At 40.1% G+C, this 12,862-nt stretch overlaps 1 protein-coding gene across 2 annotated transcripts; it reads right to left on the bottom strand.

Annotated features, from left to right (window-relative positions):
• Positions 1–478: 478 nt before the first annotated feature.
• draxina (dorsal inhibitory axon guidance protein a) lies at positions 479–12,453 on the bottom strand. 2 transcript variants are annotated; one of them, XM_085354542.1, is made up of 6 exons: positions 11,979–12,453; positions 9,969–10,186; positions 3,606–3,744; positions 1,440–1,532; positions 1,100–1,189; positions 479–591 (listed from the first exon to the last, which is right to left on the bottom strand). In XM_085354542.1, exons 1-6 carry the CDS (start codon positions 12,451–12,453, stop codon positions 479–481), a joined length of 1,128 nt encoding a protein of 375 aa, XP_085210668.1. The 2 variants fall into 2 exon arrangements, with proteins under 2 accessions (XP_085210668.1, XP_085210670.1); XM_085354544.1 differs by having other exon boundaries at positions 3,606–3,726.
• Positions 12,454–12,862: the final 409 nt, after the last annotated feature.

Genomic DNA, 12,862 nt, shown 5'->3' with positions numbered 1-12,862 from the left:
TCAACAGGAACCATGAAGGCAGTAAATATTCAAACCTAATCTGTGTGATAGCTACAAACTTTAGTCACTGATGTGTCACCCAATGAGTGAATCTTTTCAACCAGGCAAATAAAAAGACAAAAAAAACCCTGCAGGTTTTCTTAATGACAAGAATTTGGAGAGGCCGTCTTCCTGCAGGGAATGAACAACACTAAATTAAAACAAGCGTGCTTAAAGTTGGTGATTTGCTGGATTAGGCTGCATAACGTATCCCACAATGCAACATTGAAATGTTATTTCCACTTTGGCCACCTGTTACTTCGCTTTAGCTGACTAGGTGTTGGCATCAGGGTGATTTATATATTGTGGGTTTGATTTGAAAAACCAGCAAGTCATCACCTCTAAGTACTTGGTCAGTTTAGCAGGGTCATGTGGCTTCTTGGTCAGGGGGGGTCATTATTTATGTTCTTCCTCCACCTTGGCCTTCATCACCTCCTCTTTATATGGTAATGAAACCCCCTTGGTCACTGCTGACTGACTCCGGCACCACGCAGCGACCCCTTCTCCTGGTCACGCGTCGCTTCCGGTGAAATTTAGCATAACAACGAAACCCTGAAAGATAACAAGTGACCCATTATCTGAAAAGGTGATTGAATTGGATAAAATATGAGTTTTAAATTACCAGAGGCAGTACTTTAACATTAGTAGAAATGCTCTATTTTAGGATAGAATAAAGAGCTGAATCAGCAACGCTAATGTAGCTGAGAAGGTATAAATTAAATTACTTACATTTAATATTTGTTAGAATTCTGCATCATCATCACATAATCTATGAAATGAACAACTTTAAGCTCAAAACAATGTCATGAAACACAAAAAATCTCAATTTACTGACACTTTGAGATTTACTGTTTACTGCTATGTTAGTCAGCCTCTAATCTTTTAGTCCCTCTGGGGACCCATTACAAGTCAAAGACTTTTAAAATCTTAATTGTAAACAGTAAGACTTGGGGGAAGTGACCCAAATGCACAACTGCACATGAAGAGATGAGCTGATGCTGATGCTAAAGCGCCTAATGATGCTAGTAGTGAGTAAAAAACTAAAGTAATAATCTCTCACCTTCCTCACACATGCAGTCGTCGTAGCATTTGTTGTTGAGACCTCTGTTGTGAGGTTTACACTCATGTTGCCTCAGGTCACAACAGGAACCTTGTTCAAGAAAAACACGTCTTTTATCAATCAAGCATGTTTTATATGTGTGCATAGACATTTAATATACAACACCAACACCACAGTCCTAACAGTGTAAAACACCGTTTTCAATGCTGGTGAATACATGGTCTGTGTGGTGTTTTATCACTTTATAAACAGTCAATAAATGGATTTTAAGATAACTGCCAAGAGCGATAAGGTCACAGTAAGGTCCTGAAAAATAAATATGACTCTTGTTTATACTGACCTGGAAGACAGTCCAGGTGGTGGTCACATGGTTCAATTGCATCAGCATCCACAGTCATATTTCCACTGCTGAGGTTCTTACTCCGCCTTTTGTCTGCAGAACAAGAAATGAAAACAGCTGTTTGAGCATCAAACCACTGATCAGTGTGCAGCGTCATCCAAGCAAACTGTTGGGTTTTTCACGCAGTAACAAAATTCTACTTGGTGTGTGATCTTCTTTCGGCTGCTTCCTTTAGGGGTCACCATCATCATCTGTCTCCATGTGACCCCCATCCCTAGCCTCCTTTTAGGTCACACCAACCCCTCTGCGTGTCCTCCTTCACTACATCCAAAAATCTTTTCTGTTGTCTTCCAACTCTGTTTCCAAAGCGCTCAACCTGAGCTGTTACTCTGATGTACGCATATTGAATCCTGTCCATTCTGGTCACTCCCAATGAAAGTCTCAATATCTTCAACCCTGCTACCTCCAGCTCAGCCTCCTTTTTGTCAGTGTCAGCATTTTCAAACCTGTCTTTTAAACATTCCCCTTCAATCTTGCTGCTATCCTCATGTATAAAAAAAGAAATTCTACTTCACATATTTAACATGACACCCGTAAACACTGATGGCAGATTTAAGGCCTCCAGCTGCCCCCCAGCAGTAAGTGCTTTGTTACTTCTTACAAAATAATTATGTGTGTTGAGTTTATATTTCATTTACTTGAGCTTCATACGGTGGCCCCGGGAGGCCAAACAGACTGCAACTTAAGAAAACACCATCAATAAGAAAAACGCTGCAAAAGCACACAAAACACAATGAAAATAGGAAAAAGCAAAACAGAAATAGGAAAAACGAAAATAGAAATAGGAAAAAACACAAGGGAAGTGTTTCTGGGGAGACAATAACCCAAAGGACCAGCTGCAGGAACCCAAAACATGGTAGGCGTGTTTTATCATGATTCATATAATACTGATGACAGATTTTTAGGCAAATAGTTATGCTAACACACTTACCTCTCCTCTTTTCTTTCCTCACAAAACCGATAGATCCTCCACTTCTTTTAAGTGTCTTCCAGCACAATTATTAGCATATTTTGGTTCCTGCAACTGGTCCGTCGGGTTATTGTCTCCCCAGAAACACTTCCCTTGTGCTTTTGGAATTCTGTTTTTTCCTATTTCCGTTGTCATTTTTCCCATTTCCTCTATGTTTTGTGTGCTTTTGCAGCGTTTTTCTTATTGCTGGTGTTTTCTTAAGTTGCAGTCCGTTTGGCCTCTCAGGGCCACCGTAGCTTCAAGTTGTTTAAATTTAAAATATAATTTAAATAAAGTGTTAATAATGCAGTTTGTAGCCATCCTAACATGTCTCTAGTAATGGTAATATTGAGTCAGTCAATCTCTTCATCACAGTGGTGACAGATTACCATGAAATTTGATGCAGATATTAGCGTCACCTAACCTGTCTGTGGCACCATCAGCAAATGCCTTTACTTAAACAGTGAACACGTGTTAAATAGATTGCCGTGAGATTTTCTGACTGTATTCAAGGTCTCTTGTGGATAAATTAAAAACATAGATATCCTGATGTTTCTGTGGAGCCACAAGCAAGTCACGGGAAGTTTATTCATAAAGGGCCTATCAAACACAGTTATTCAAAGTGTTTTACAAGATAAAATTTTAAAAAAAAACATTTTAAAATTATTGTTTATTGTTTATGACAAAATTAACATAATAAAAATAAGTGGAGTTAAATAGTTTTAAAAAGTCCAGCAGTGTTGATTAATGCTGTTTTTAACTTCTTTTTAAAATAATGAGAGCTAATAACTGGTTTGATTTGACTGCTTTTCTTAGTTATTGTTAAAGTTGCAGGAGCAGCATTCTGACCTAACTGTAGCTGTCTAATAGTCTTTTTTAGGAAGGATGATAAAGACAGCATAGCAGTACCCAAATCTACAACAGATAAAGCTATTGATAAGCGTCTCAACATCTTGCTTTGACACATCTCACTTGAGCTATATTTGTCGAATACAGAAGCTGTTTTAGTTAGTCTTAATATGGTCAGTGAAACTAAGGTCCTCATCCATAATTTCTCTAAGAGTTTTCACAGAATGAGGTCTTTGGTGTCCTGGGTTCTAGGTAGGAACTCATCCATCTGTCTTTGTTTTTAATAACTTTAAAATAACTTTACTAACCTTTCTTCTTGGAAGATGACCAGTTGTCTGCTGGTTTCATGTCCTCATAATCTGTCCAGTCAAAGAGAGCCATGTCCAACGTTGGCATCACCTCTCCTTGTCCTTTTCCTCGTCCAGACCTCTGAAAATGAAAGTGTACCTTGAAACTACACCTTACCTTTTACCCATGCATTATCAAGCATAGACAGTAAATACATTTCTGTCATCTGTGATGAATGCTTAGTTGTTTCAATTAAACCACAGCAGCAATAAATGAGTGTGTTTTGGTTTGCTCACTGTGTTTTGCTAGTAAATGTATTCGGTGTGTTCTTAATGAAACTCATTGGACTTGTGTTGTGACCAGCAGCAGTGATGTTTCATTGATTTATAAAATACCCCCACGGAGACAACAGGGATAGCAGCAGAGCTTTAAAAACCAATCGATTGGTAACAGAGAACATGGCTGGCCACACACCAGCATACAAATATACATCATGCAGTACTTGTGTGGTTAATACATAAACAGTTTACAGACTTGCAGTTCATTGAACAAACGCCTTTTCTTTCTAGTCAGTGGGGACAGCCACTGCCTGCAGATCAAATACAGCACAGAGTGGATGGTGAGGTGACAGGTTTAAATGAAATCCAGCTGTATTTTTATTTTTATTTTTTAAAGAAATTGCATTGCAGTTATGGAAACGTACAGAATGTAATTTCTTACTTCATTATGTTTTGTTGTTGTCTTATCTATAAAAGCAAATGGAAGTGATTAGCATGCAAGAAAATCTTTGCCTTATGCGTTTATGTCAGGATGGTAGAGTGCAACATGCGATGCACTAAAGGTATGATGGTTGATGATGATGGTTTCTAGGCTAAGTGAGAAAAAAGCCCACCCAAAAGACCCAAACCACTTAAAACTGTTTTTTCCTATGTGTCAAAGAAAATAAATCAAGGTTTGCTGAACCAAATTCTTAGAATCTCCTCGAGTACCTATGCACAATTATGAGTTTAAAATGATCCTTATTTATCTTCGCTCTATTTTAGATGGAGACAGGCCCTTGCATCTGTTCTATCTCTGTTTGAAACAAGCTATTTTAGGCCAACTTTCTTCTAATTGGCTGATCCTCTCAAACAGAAGATTTGAACAGTTGGTAAGCGGGACATATATGCTCAAAGCCAGAGAACACAGAGAAGATATCCTTAATACAGAAGATCCTTTTAAGGATATCTGCTGTATTTGAAGGAAAATGTACTTGACAAAATGTTTGTGAAGGTTCTCAGTCATCCAGGTCATCGTAGTCTAAGGAGCTTGGAAAGAAAAGCGTCTGGACTTCTTTGAGTTGCTTGAAGACGTTTCACCTCTCATCCGAGAAGCTTCTTCAGTTCTAAGGGTCAAATGGTGGAGAGTTCCAGATTTAAACCCAGTGGGAGTTTCCCCCCAAAAAGGGACAAAGGACCTCCTGATGATCATCTACAGTACCTAATCACATGAGCCAAGGTGTGAAAGCAGGTGTGGGTCACAATCAGCCAGGGTTTCGGGTGAGCTCATTGTGAAACCTGGCCCCACCCTATCATGTGATTTCCTGAGGTCAGATGGCCCAGGATGTGAGTGGGCGTTAAGGCGTCTGGGAAGGGTTCTCAAAACTGGATTATAGATGGCAGACAGTTGGTGTCGTAAACCACCACCTCTGTTCAAAGATGGTCGCTCACTTACGTCCACTGTGAGCGACCATCTTTGAACAGAGGGGGTCCTTGGTCCCTCTTTGGGGGGAAACTCCCACTGGGTTTAAATCTGGGACTCTCCACCATTTGACCCTTAGAACTGAAGAAGCAGCTTCCACCTCTCTGGGGACATCCCAGGTCCTCCAAGGTATGGAGGCCTATCTCCCCCCACCACTTCCCCTGCCAGTGGCAGACGCCCTCAGACATCGGTGCGTTGGTGGTTCTTTGTGTCCGAGGATGGGCGTCCAGGTACACACCGGCTCACTCCTTGGTGGCTGCTTATCGGGGCCTGGAGCCTGGGGCTTGCTCGGGCCACTTCGGAGGTGGGGTGCCCCCGGCCTCTCGGCCTGGGGCTCGATCACTCAGGCACGGCTGGCTGCCGGCAGAGCTCACGGGCACGTCACTGCAACCCCCCCTGGCTTCTGCTCCGCGGCTGCTGAGTGACCCCTCATCTGGGACTCTCCTCAGCTCTTTCTGGGACAGTGGCGCGGCTGCCCCTCTGTTGGTCTTCCTTGGTCTCTTGTGTTCTGGGGGCCTCTGGATGTCTGGAGTTTTGATCTCCTCCATACCTGCTTCATGCCCTGGAGGACGGGGCTGTGGCTCCCCACACCCTCTAGCAGATCATTACATGAAGGAACCTTTTAAAACAAGCACGTTCATGCTCACAGGTGTACACACGGGTGCTCACACACACAAACGACACCCTTTTTGGCTCCTACCTCAAAGCACACTGTGCGCTGTCGATCTTACGTGCTGCACAATAATGTTTAATATTTAGTATTTACAGTTATATTCCCATAGATCATCGTGATGTTGTTTATTCTATTGCTCTCGTTTTCTTCTGCTTGTTTTCTTTTTTCATTCTCAACAGGTGAAATTAAAAAAGTATCTACTGTTATCTATTATTAGCTAGTTTATTGTGATGGTGTTGTTTTTATTATGTTGCTCTTTGGTGATCGTGGTGATCCAGGTGTTTTGTTTGTTTTTCTTTTTTTCTCTTCTCCCCTTTCTCACCATCTCTTCTCCCCTCTATTTTTCTTTCTCTCCCTCTCTTTCTTTCATTCTTTCTCCCTGTCCTATCCCCCAGTCATGTCTGTCCCGTCTTTAAAAAACAAAAATAAAATAAATACATAATTATAATAAAGGTCAATCAAATGGACCAATATGGCAAGGCCATGATGATCCACTTGGTAAAGTAAATCCACTTGGCATCTTTCTTGGCCTTCAGACAACAATTCTGATGGCTAAAGATCCAAACAGGACAGGCAAAACAAAACAAAACAAAAAAAAAAAGAACTGAAGAAGCTTCTCGGATGAGAGGTGAAACGTCTTCAAGCAACTCAAAGAAGTCCAGATGCTTTTCTTTCCAAGCTCCTTAGGCTACTTGACAAAAATAATAATTATAACAGGTCTTTTTAAGGACTTTTTCTAAAAACCTATCATCAAAAAGCCATTGTGTTGTTATATTAGGTGGGAGAAAACAGCTGTTTTAGGATGGATACATTTTTGCCCCTCTAGCTGCTCTTGCCTTTTCTTTATTTGTGAATCTTTACTTATCTTTAATAGTTTTTTCCTGTTCTGCCTATTTATACGGCTCAAAGAATGGCTAAAAAAAAATCTAGTAAAGCACATGTGGTACTGTTTATGTACATGGCACATAAACATAGCACTCTGAGGCTCCTAATAGGATATTCAAAATTCATGTCAGTAGCTGAATACCTTGTGACTGATCCAAATTTATATAAAAGTGCCATAAATTTAGGTGTCGTACTTTAATAAAATATTGTTGTGGAGATCGGCGTTTGATGGTCTAGTCATAAAGAAAAATTTCTTGATGAATTGCTAAGACATCCCTAACTTGAATAAAAGCCATAAGAACACGGTTACTGCCACTTTCCTCAGAGAGGTGAAACAAAATAGAAATGTAACACAGTAGGACTTTGTGATATCTCACGGGGAATACATGATCAATTAAAAAAAAAAAAGCTCCTCTTGGAAACAGATCCAAATTGTGTCCTTTTACCCTCAGGAAATGTGCCTGTGAAAATAACAATCAGTTTAATTGCAGGGGACTACCTGCTTGTCCTCTACTGCTCATTAAACCATCAGCATAAAATCAAACATTAATTAAGAAGCCTCTCAGCATCTTTGTACAACTGGATCTGGGTTCAGGAGAGGCTAACAGCTTTTTCTGCTTTGGCCCAATAATATTTGACTGCTGTCAGAGTACAGTATGCTCCTGTACTCTCTGGGGTCTCAGAAGAGTCATAGTTTCTTTTTCCTTTGCATTTCCTGAGCGTTGTCCTTTTCCTTGTTTGCTTTGCTTCCCCATTCTTGCCTTGTGTGTGCATTGTCTCCTCACTGACATCCTATTTTATTTTGAAAGATCTTTATCTGTGTCATGTGTTTTTTACTCCCTGTCTTTGTTGTTTTTCTACCTCTTTTGATTGCCTATCCTGTCTTAATTGATTTCACTTGTCGTTTTTAAACATAGTTGTCTGTTCCTTTATAATCTCTTTGTGTCTCTTTGTGTCTTCTGTGTATTGTAAATGTCTTTATTTTACCCACTTTTGTTTTTTCCCTCCTTTAATTTGAAGCGGATTTAGAAGCAAAGCAAAGACACTAAAAGTTTCATCCTGGGTTTTTAGTGTTACAAGGGTGATTCGTTTCTTAAAGCTTAACCGCTCCAGAGCAAATTACATTTGAGATGAGAGATCAAAACAACAGACTATTCAGTCTCCTGGAAAATAGCCTGACCATTCCTGGAAATATTTTGTTTGTGTTTTTGCCACTCAAAAGTTTTATCACATTTTGCTACTTCATCCCATCTGTGTCCCGGTAGCTTGCACCAAGATCCTCATTCTTAATGTCACTTGTTTTAATGAGCCAACTGCCAGTTGTTTATTTGATGACCTAAAAAGGACGAGTGACCTTTTGCAAATAAGAATCAGAGAATCAATGGGTTAGCGTGAGATTATTATAGGGCAGCAAAACGTCAGGGATCTCATTCATAAGAATGACTTTAAGTTGAAAACCATGAGGAAATTATTTCTAATCAGGCTCTAGATTTGATGTAAAAATAAATTTTTTGTTGGTTATAAGGTCCAGGATACATCTGAGGCCAAAGCTGGGATGAATTTTCCAGCTCTGTCTGTCTGCTTCTACCTTATTCAATGCAGTGACCACACACTTCAGCACTACAGTCATTTGGTTAGCAGTCACAGTGCTTAGTCCATTAAATACTAGAGAATGCTTGACTATATTCTCCGCTATTATCACTATAATCTCATCCAAAAAGTTTTCCTCTGTCTTTGACTCCATTTGTGACCAAGCAATGTGCTGGCATTTTTAAAGGAGCAATCCTAAGGCAAGGTTTCATGAATCAAACATGAGCATGCCATCAGAAGTGATTAGGAGATCTGAGACACATGATAATTCATCGCCAGGGTCCTCACTAAAAACCATTGTTTGTTTTAAACTTACAGGTGTTAAGATGTGCTGTTAAAAATTACTGTGTAAAAATAAAGAACTCTGCTGAGGTCAGTGTCCGTCGTGCAGTTTTAAAGAAAGGGATACTCAAAATTGGATGGGTCTCACTTTGCCTGTGCGCCACCAAATTTAATGGAAATGACTCGGATAATTTTGGATTATTTTGCCTGCAGAGAAGCGGCACTAAAAGCAGACCTCTATGTAATAACCATTTTTAGTGACAGCACAATAGTAAGGCTTGGTTAGACTGTGGTACAAAAGGAGCTCGTTAGGTTTGGGAAAGATGAAGGTTTAAAGGACTTTAGCAGTAAACACGCAGTTAAGGTTACAGAAGGGTCGTGGTTGAAAGAAATAGCATTTACTAATGGTTTGAAAAAGGTGTCAAGCATGCACACACAACACGCAAGTTAATGGGGGACGGTGAGTGCTAAAGAACCATTTAAAAAGAAACACAAAATGTCTTCAATTTTCTACAAACTGCAGTTCAACAGTTCCTAACTGTCGTATTTTCATCCAGAAAATCAACCGGAAATTTCCCTGAAACATATTACAGGCTGTTGGGTTTTAACGGCAGTTTTGGCAAATCCAAAAACTTTCCTGATGTAGAGACTCTCTGTCCCCACATTTCATTTGTAACAGACCCGAGGAGTCTCAGGAAACCATATATTATTATTTTCCATTATAAATGTTGTTTAAGCATCATTCCAGGTGGCTGTGACGGGGGGTGAGTGATACCTCATAACCCCTGCAGATTTTTTCATGACACATGCACAGCCAGACACAAAAAAAAAGACTCTCTGCGCCCATAGATTTTGTCCTGAGGTGGTCTTTAATAAAGAATAGGAAGGTAGTTACAGAAAAATGTGCTGCTGGACTCTGAACTCCATGATTTTGGGTTCCAGAGGTGCCGTTTTGTTATACAGAACAGGCCATATCTATCATACAAACTGTGACCAACAACCAGCCAGTTTGGCCTGCTGGAGGACGTTTTTCACAAGCAGCACCTTTGGGTTCACACTGTAGAGAGTGCCATTTCTATGATGAGCTATGAGGCTTGTGGCAGCATAACGGCTGTAATGGGGCCCATTTTCACTCTATTTCCACCACACATTGAAATCACACTGAGGCACAACACACCCAGCCTTTAATAACCACTCCAGTTTCGTTGGTTACCTGGGGTTTGGTTGAGGCCGGGGACAGCGTTGGGGGATGCTCGTTCATCACCGTGGTAACCGTAGAAGAGCCAGAGCCAAAGACGCCAATGATGGGGGAAGGGGGTTCATTGGGTGGGGTCATGCTGAGGGAGGGGGAGGTGGCAGAAGCAGAGGAGGAGAGAGGATCCTCAAATAGATCTCTGTCCTTCAATGCAGAGCTCAGCTCTGGAGAAAACCCTGAACAGAGAGAGATACATTTATTTTTTTTGTGTCAGCAAATCATATCAGCAGATTATTAGAGAAAGTTTAATCTAAAATACTAATATATAAAATAATAATAACAATACAAATATACTAATAAACTAATATTGAACTGCAGTTAAGATGAGATAGTTTTGTCACTATGGCATTTCAAACTGAAGGGGTTTAGATGTTTTTAACCTTTAATTTTTATTGCTATTGTTGCTGTTTTTCTGTTTACTATGACTAATTCTTCAAATTTTCCATAAACTATGGTTTATTCTGCAGCACGAGTCCAATAAAAAGCTTCTCAGTGTAATCTGTGCACCACGATAATGTTCCTGTTGTTGCAGTTTGGAACTCTGCAAACACCAGACCAAAAACTTGAGTTCACCTCCACAATCATTCATAATGTAAATTCAGAGTCAGTAGTGGTAAATCAGAATGTATTTCAAGCTGTCATGCAGTCCCTGAACTTCTTAAATTTCCTTTTAAAACCTGAAAGTACTGTATTTTGTCACATTATGTCATATTTACAGAACCTTTCAAATGTAACTGTTATTAATTTAGGTTCAAAGCCAAACAGGTTTGTCTGTGTCAGAACTGCTGAAACTGTCCACTCGATCAAATTGACAGTGTTATGACATATAACAGTGGTTTCTAAGGTATCAGCAATTGTTCTATTGAGCACCATGGGAAGAATGACAATGTGCAGAAAGACCTTTTTTTTTTTAGCTGTGCCCCTGAGGCGTGGCTACTTGCTTATAAATAGAGTGGGATGCTTAACTGTTTTTGCTTTGCTTTCCTCTACTCCTGAAATCTTTTTGGCAATATCAGTGTCAATATAATGACCATAGATTTAGGCAAGGATGTTGCTCTTAATTCATGTTTTAAATTCTGACATCTGATCATTTAAGATCGAGATGGAGTGTAGAAAGTTGTCATGTAGATATTTGATCTCTCGTCTTGACAGAAGACATTTAAGAATTCATTTAAATTGGTTTCCTGGCATGAACCTGGCTTTTAAATGTAGGCAATACTCTATCCAATAGAGTTTTGCTTTGTATTTGGGATCACTGTCATGCTGGAACGCTGCTATATCCCAGCAGGACAATGATCTGAGGTGAAGTTGAGGAATTTGGAGGTAGTCCTACTTCATTATTTCATCTACTTTGTACAGTGCCACTGGTACTTTTCTCTTGTCTGACCTTCTAGGCAAAGTGGTGTCACATGTGAATAACTTGTACTTATGTACAACTATTTGATGCTTATTTGATGATCTGCAGTTGTTTAGAAATGGCTCCATAGACCTCTGATGCTTGTGTAAATCTACAATTCTCCTTCCTTTGAATTTTCCCATTGTTCTGCATATTGGTCTGAGTGCTTTTAAACAAATCCTTTTTGTCCTTGCAAATAGAAACTACCTGATGTAGTCAATTATAATAACAAGAAGATAATAAATCTTGGCCTTGTCAAATTAAAAGACATTGCAGAACCTTCAGCACCAAAAGATTTGAGTGAGTAAATGGATATATTTCAGACTGTCTGCATACTTTTGACCTGGTACAGATCAAAGAAAATACAAAATAGACTAAAATTTGTACACCAATCCTTGTTTTTTTTTTTAATAATTAAAGATGTTTGCTGTACATTCATTCAAACATGGAAAAAAGAAAGGTCAAAAACAGCTCAAGTAAATCATGAAAAACCCCAAATTACCATGACTAATGATTTATGCCCATGCAAACTTTTGAGCGCAAATGTATGTCTGGGTTTGTGAAGCACTAACCTTTTCTGTGACGCCCCTTTTCACGCCGGCTCCCTTGTCTCCTGTGCTCAGAATGGTGCCCATGTCCATTTCCATGCCCTCTCTCCTTGCGTGTTCCTACAAGGTGGTTCTCCTGGACCTGGGATGGACTCTTCACACTCATTCGAGCTCTGTCTTTGTCCCTGCCTGGACCCATCTCCAGTCTCACTGGGCTGAGACCTTCTAGGCCTGTCCCATCATCCTCAGGTCTGGCCAAGGGTTGCAGGGGCCTGTGAGAGAGCAGCCCAGCTCCAGCCTTGGCACCCCGGCCACCGTGCCCTCTGCGGTTCCTGCTATATCCGCGGCCCTGTAGAACTTGCGAGCGGTACTGTAGGGCATTGCTGCCACCTGCTGAGGTCTGCGCCTGCCTCCTCTTGCCATGAGGAGCCCCATGCTCAGCGCTGTATGACAGTGCCAGGGTGGCAAACAGCAGCAACATACTCCAGGAGAGAGCCATTGTCTGTCCAGCACAACACCACCTACTGGGAGGAGAAAATATTTCTCAGTGCTGCACATAATTTATTCTGCGGTGTCTGCAGATTTGATCAGATTTTCCACAGAAGCTATGTTGAGGATTTGTACATCTTAAAAAATAATTCGTTTTGAGTATCAAATACTAGTTTCCTATCTTTCAGCACTCTATTTTATTATATCATTTGTATAATCTGCATATTCTGCATTTATCCAGAATAAAAAGTTACAAAAGAAATATACAAACGTTAATGTACACACATTAAAGATTATTCCCAGTTATTTTAATGATCCACAGGTTTTCCATAGCATCATTATAAAGTTGATATTGCAAGTTCCCTTTCCAATAAATTGTGACCTCTTCATTCTCCTACGACAGTTCCTGAACAATTATT

This window comes from Diplotaxodon limnothrissa, linkage group LG5, assembly GCF_057381915.1.
Source record: "Diplotaxodon limnothrissa isolate DT_005_m linkage group LG5, D_limnothrissa_male_GT1.1, whole genome shotgun sequence".
Taxonomy (NCBI): Eukaryota; Metazoa; Chordata; class Actinopteri; order Cichliformes; family Cichlidae; genus Diplotaxodon; species Diplotaxodon limnothrissa.
Note: the sequence above shows the minus strand (reverse complement) of the source record. Positions and strands in the feature narration are given on the sequence as shown.

What these genes read in the sequence shown, in the direction of transcription:
- draxina (XM_085354542.1), bottom strand. Translation starts at nt 12,453, where the DNA reads ATGGCTCTCTCCTGGAGTATGTTGCTGCTGTTTGCCACCCTGGCACTG. An exon ending in AAAGGGGCGTCACAGAAAAG is followed by an intron (nt 10,187 to 11,978) that starts GTTAGTGCTTCA and finishes CTCTCTGTTCAG; the next exon opens with GGTTTTCTCCAGAGCTGAGC. An exon ending in GTCATCTTCCAAGAAGAAAG is followed by an intron (nt 1,533 to 3,605) that starts GTTAGTAAAGTT and finishes CTTGTTCTGCAG; the next exon opens with ACAAAAGGCGGAGTAAGAAC.